This window comes from Chrysochloris asiatica, unplaced genomic scaffold (assembly GCF_000296735.1).
Source record: "Chrysochloris asiatica unplaced genomic scaffold, ChrAsi1.0 scaffold00056, whole genome shotgun sequence".
Lineage (NCBI taxonomy): Eukaryota > Metazoa > Chordata > Mammalia > Afrosoricida > Chrysochloridae > Chrysochloris > Chrysochloris asiatica.
In genome coordinates, this window is record NW_006408574.1 from 2,553,252 (window position 1) to 2,559,232 (window position 5,981).

A 5,981-nucleotide genomic window follows, 5' to 3' on the forward strand; every position below is an offset into this window, starting at 1 on the left:
TAAAATATAGAGGATGAGACTTCCAAGTGTGGGCGAGTGTGTGAGCAGCAGACAACATTTCACCGCTGGGGGTTGGCTGGAGGATTCTTGGGGCAGTCATCTCTCCCAGACCAGGTCTTCTGTCCTAAGACCCAGGAGAGCTTTCTCCCTACATCTGCCAAGAGGAGGCATGTGAAGTTTGGAAGTAACTCTGGCCCCAAGAAGCCCAGAACACCTCCGAGGTCGTTGTGCATTGGGTCTGGCCTCCCGGCGAGCATTAACCAGCCATGAGGACATGTGCTGTGGGGCCCAGCACACACGGGGATGCCCCAGGGGGACAGCTGTGGTGGCAGTCACACAAGCATGTCACAGCGCTAAGTGCCCCCTGACCCAGGTTTCATGAGCTTGACGTAGGAGGTAGTGTTGGGGGCATGTCAGGGACAGACCTAATGTCATCCTTTACAAAGTTCTGAGAGGCAGCATGTAGGGAAAAGGCGAGACCACGTGAGTCTGGGAGCAGGCTGTGGTATCATCCTGGTCACCTAATATAGGGGCCACAGGCGTTCCCCAGGTCTGAGCGGAGCGGAGGGAGGACAATGGAAAGATTGTGTAACCCCTAGGAGAGGGAGGCCAGGGAACAGCCAGGAGAGGAGGGTATAGGGGTCCACCTGTCTGCCAGACACCCATGAGGCTCGGCTGCCTGAGCTGAGGAATGGAGAGCTCTCCTCGCAGTACGTGAGTGAGGCATTGCCAGTGGTCCTTCCAACAGTGGGACAGAGAGACTGCCGAACCTGTCATCCCTGCCCCAACCTCTGTCCAAGTATGGGGCCCAGTCCAGCGCAGGTGTGACAAGCTGTGTGGCCCAGGGCCCAGGGCCCACTGGGACAGTCAGGGAGGCGCATCCTGTCCAATGCAGCAGCCTCTTCAGGGACAAACAGGAAGCCCCATCTCTCCCCTGCAAAGTCTGTCTTTCCTTCCTACAGCCCGGCTCCTGGGATGCCCACCCTAGCCTCTGCTGGGGTCTCAGTCCACCTCCTCTTGGGGCTGCAGGGGCCCAAAGCTCAGAGGTGAGGGGTCCCAGGAGGGCCGACCCCTGCCACGCCCAGACCTGATCAACTCACTTGGACCTGAGGAGGTAAGATAACATGTCTCCCTCACCATCAGCAGCTATGACCCTTACTGAGGCGAATGGGGAAACTGAGGCCCAGCATGGGCAACCTGGAGCCGAGCCAGAGCAGCCTCTGCTCCACTAGTGGGCAGGACATGGCTCCAAGCTCCAAGTGGCTCAGGAGAGGACAGGTGGATGGACGCTGGGATGGTGGGCCACCCCCCCACACCACCACCACCACATACACAACTCTGGGTGGGCCTTGTTGTCGGGGAGGGGCCAAAGATGGAGATGCAGGTCTGGGTAACACCTGGGGCAGACTCAGGATGGTGAGAAGAGGAGTGGGACCGGTGCGGGGGCCCTAGTCTGCCCCATGAGCAGAGAGCTCTGTCCATTGGGGCACCCATCCTGGGATGGGCTCCCCAGCCCTCTGTAGACCCCAGCCCATTCACAGCCAGTACCTCCCGGAGTCTAACAGGGTCCCTGACTTGCACCCAACCCTATCCTCTCCTGACATGCCTGAGGACACTAGGCTGAAGATGGGACTCCACCCTACCTCTTGTGCCTTTGTCTGGGGATTTGGCATAACTGTGCCGGAAGGGATTCCAGGCACTGGAGGGGCCCAGAATACAGGGCCCTGTATTCCTTGAGGCTGGGGATAGGGCTGGGGCTGGGGCTGGGGCTGGGGTGAGGTGACTTGGCCCAGCTCCTGGTGAGGTGCTGTAGGATCAGCACTGGACTTCGAACCATAAATTCAGCAATTCAACCCCACCAGCTGCTCCTTGGAAACCCTATACAGGGTCACTATGAGTCAGAACCCACTCGACAGCATTTAACAACTTCAAAGACTGCAACAGTAAAGAAGGGGGGCAGAGGTGGTCCTGATCACAGCAGGGGGAGAGACCTGGTGATCCATGCGCAGCAGAGGGCAGGAGCCCATCCCGACTAACATTCAGGCATCTAGGGAGAATCTAGGCCCTAACCTCCCGCTTCCACGCCAGGGAAACACCCAATCCACCAGCCTGTCTCCCTTCTCCACTCCTGAAATTCCCTCACACAACTAACTCACTGTTCACCATGGCATGGCTTCTAGAAAGTTCCATGACACTCATTAACCACTCACATGTTTGCTAAGGACAGGGCTGGCAGCTAGGGTGGCCAGGTGGGTCACTTAGAACAAGAGGACAAGACAGAGAGGGGCTTTTGTCTTGATGGGCCCTTTCCATCTCTGAGCCTCAGTTTCCCCAAGTGTCCACAGAAGGGGCTGCTGGGTGCAGCTTGCCCACCATGATGTGCATGGTTAGAAAATAGGCAGGGGGTACTTCTGGGGCTGGGGCACACATCCCCTTAATCCCAGGCAGGAGTACTCTGCAGACACGCCATCCTGGGCGGATGGGCCCTTGGGTGGGGAAACAAGGGGTGGCCTTTCGGATGAGGGCCAGATTCCCAGATTGCCAGTGTGGTTGGCTGGGAAAATTTGGGGGTGGGGCTGTATCTGACAGCCTTGGGTGGGGGCACCTCTGCCAGACCCTGAGACCTCCCCTCCATGCTTGGACCAACAAGGCGAGTACCAGAAGCAGCCTCTGCCAGTCAGAGCATGACCACCTCACTGTCCCCATTGAACAGATGGGGCAAGTGAGGCTCAGAGAGGAGAAGTCCCATAGGACAGTGTCATTCCTGGGCAGGGAGAGTCGGGGGGCAGACACAAGGACTATGATCCCTGACAAGTGGGGTGAGGCTTCCCGTCTGTCCTCAGCAGGCCAATGGGGAATTTCCCAAGGCACTCTGGCCTCCCTCTTGACCCTGGCCATCCAGATTGGGGGGGGGGAGGGGCTAGAGGGAGGTTGGGGTGCACTGAGACCCTCAGGGCTAGAAATGAAAGTGTGCCATCCACAGGCATGAGGGGGTGACCCGGAAGCAGGGTTTGTCTTTTAGGTAAATTGGATTTGTCAGGTGCCCTGGGTGGTCTTCAGCTTGTCAGCGCCATATACCCCCTGCTTCATATGAAGGGAGGAGCTACCTAAGTCCCCCATTACAGAAGCTGTCCCTATCAGGAGGAACAGCGACATGCCTGAGGCCAACATGAGCCCCCAGTCCACAGTGTCACCCCCTTTGTCTACCTAAAGGTGCCACTCTATACCCCTCAGTCTACTGGGGCAAAAGATAGGGGCCATGGAAGAAGAGGGCCGAGAAGACCCCCTCAGCCCCAAGCACCCCTGTGAGGTAGGGCTGGGGGTCTCAGGGTCCCAGGTGCCCCCAGCTGAGCACCCCACTTGCACACCTCCAAGAGCAGGGAGCTCACCGCCCACTGGAAACCCTTTCCAAGGGCAAGCAGCTTAGATCCTGGAAGAAACCTTTGTCTCTGAGCTAGTATCTGTTCCCAGCACCACCATCCAGACGTGTATCCACAGAGCAGGCTGTCCTTGGAGCCCCCAGCCTGCCTTGTCCATCCCTGGCCCCTTTCTGCTGGACCCTGCATGGCTACTTCTACACTGTCAGATACATCTGGGGGTGCAGATGGATGTTCTGGGGTCTAGAGTCACAGAACGAAGTCTGTGGTTCAGCTCAGAGGGTGCCTCTGTCTAGTACTGGGGTGTGTCCCCACCCCCAAACATGCACTTGGAGGGCTCCATCTCAAAGTACAACGCTGTCCCTGGTAGATCCAAGGTCTCGGGGAGGGGGATGCTCCCTGTCTCACCACCCCACCGCCCCCCCGCACCCTCCTGGTCTCCGGCGCCCACCCCCACCCCTCTGCCTCCTGTTTGTTCTGCTAACAGATCCCCTTATCAATAGAGAACACTTGCAGGAAGTCCGGCCGGGAAGGGCCCATCCCAATCCTGATTTACACGGGCTGGGAGCATAAAAAGCCACCCTTCCCGCCCGGGAGACGCCTCCCTGCCGGAGCCTGAGCTGAGTGAAGCAGGGATGGGGGCTCAAGCCCACGGGCCAGGCGGGAGGGCCGGGCAGGCGGGCCTGATGCCCAACAAGGCAGCGATGGCAGAGGTGAAGCCTGGGCCGCATCAGGTATGCCAGGGTGGCCTGGGAGCAGGCGGGAGGGTCTGAGCTCAGAATGTGTAGCTCAGCTGACAAGCACAGAGGGGATTCTGAGGTTCCTTATCTAGGGGTGCCAACTAGTGGGGCTTCAGTTGGATTTCAATCCCACTACCTGACTCCAACACTTAACCCCTGGCTGCCCAGCAGCTGCCGTCCCCCTGAGCTGGACAGCTCTGATGAGCTCTGTATCCCCTTCCCCAGAGTCTCAGCTCCACCCCACTGTCCCGGGGAGCTGTCCCGGGGGATGTGAGGGCTCAGTCTCCCTCAGTGGAGGTCTGGGGTGTGCCAGGGGAAGGGGATCTCTTCAGATTCCCCAAGATCTAGTCAGTACTCCAGTGGGGGTTTGGGGGCAACGGGTGCTGGCCTGGGAGATCAGCCCAGGAGGAGGGACCCCCAAAGCCAAGTCTACCACTGGGATGTGCCTTAGTCAGGAGGTGCTGAACACGGGACCAGGAGGGGTCCCACCTCCTACCCAGCTCACTTAGGGACTCAAGCTTGGGGGTATAGGGTGTCAGGTCCCACCTGAGCCCTGGAAAAGCCTCTTGCCCCCCTCCCCACCCACCGGGTCCACTCCCCTACCTGGCACCCGTCACATCCCCCAAAGAAGCCTGTTTCCCCATTGTAACATCAGGACCATTGGACAGGATCTGCTGAGTCCAGTGGGTCACAGCTGAGGGGGTGAGGACAGGCCAGGGAACAGGGCTCAAGCTCTCTCACCCACTCCCTCTTGAGCCTGCTCTTAACCCTTTACTGCCTGGGATGGAAGAGAACTGCCCCCTCCCCACACCAAGACAGGGTCCCCCAGACACAGTTGTAGGTGTCAGGCAACCATTGCAACCACCCCTCAGACCCATCTGCCCCCAGGGGCAGTGGCCTTTGAAGGAGGGGGAGGCATGTTCTTCAGACAGGCCTCTAGTCACTAGGCTGGTGAGATGACGCTTCCCCTCTGACACCCTCACTCTACCCCAGGACTTAGGGTACCGAGCCGCAGAGGGGAAAGGCTGTACCTGTCCATGGCTGAGGGTGTGAGCTGTCTGAGAAGGGGGGGAGGGGTGCTACTCTCATGGGCAGGGGACTATGGGACCCTTGCAGACTGAGATCTTCATCAGCCCAGCCCCTGGACATCAAGGTGGTCACTCTGACGCAAACTCACCTCTGACCTGCAACCCCACCCCTCACGGCCTGAAGAGGAATCAATACCAGTCTCCATGGGATGACGGAGCCCCCCACACCAGGTGAGAGCCCCCCACACCAACCTAGGCAGTGCCCACAAGCCCAAACACAAGGGCCTATCCCGGCGCCAACACGGGTTTACATGTCCGGGACCCCACAGTAACAGAAATACTGACAAATACCGACAGTGGCGGCGACTAACCAGCCATCCACCACGCAGGACGGCTTCTTGGGAACAGTTCCCAGTGGTCAGCCTCCACACCAACACAACAATCACATGGTGGGCAGTGAGGAACGCCCACATCTGAGGCCTGTTGTGGTCTTGGATAAGTCATTGCTGTCTGGTGGCTTTGATGGCCGGGGGTTGGGGTGAGAGCGAACCAAGGTGGTCAGTACAACGCCCCATGTGGTCTGTTTAGCCGGCCCACTAGTGCCTCACTGCTGGGGCTCTGGTACTTCGGGCGGGGGGGGGAAAGGGGGGAAGGAGGGCAGGGACACTCGGGGGACAGAGTTTGCGTCGACAGGCCCAAGTACAAGCTGACTCACTGACCAAAGAAACTGAAGAGCTGACGGGGTCTCAGTCTCCCCGTCTGCGAATTGGGGGCGGGGTCAGAGCGGGGTGGTGGGCTTGGCCCTGGGGAGTCCCCCTGGCCTGGAGCCCACCCCT

General features: G+C 59.3%; 1 protein-coding gene across 1 annotated transcript in view; it reads left to right on the forward strand.

Annotated features, from left to right (window-relative positions):
* Window positions 1–4,012: 4,012 nt before the first annotated feature.
* EGFL7 (EGF-like-domain, multiple 7) overlaps window positions 4,013–5,981 on the forward strand; it is a 7,774-nt gene continuing 5,805 nt past the window's right edge. Inside the window, exons 1-2 of the mRNA XM_006863816.1 lie at window positions 4,013–4,111; window positions 4,343–4,414. Of these exons, the coding sequence (XP_006863878.1) occupies window positions 4,013–4,111; window positions 4,343–4,414 (171 nt within the window). The remainder of the gene's footprint in view (window positions 4,112–4,342; window positions 4,415–5,981) is intronic.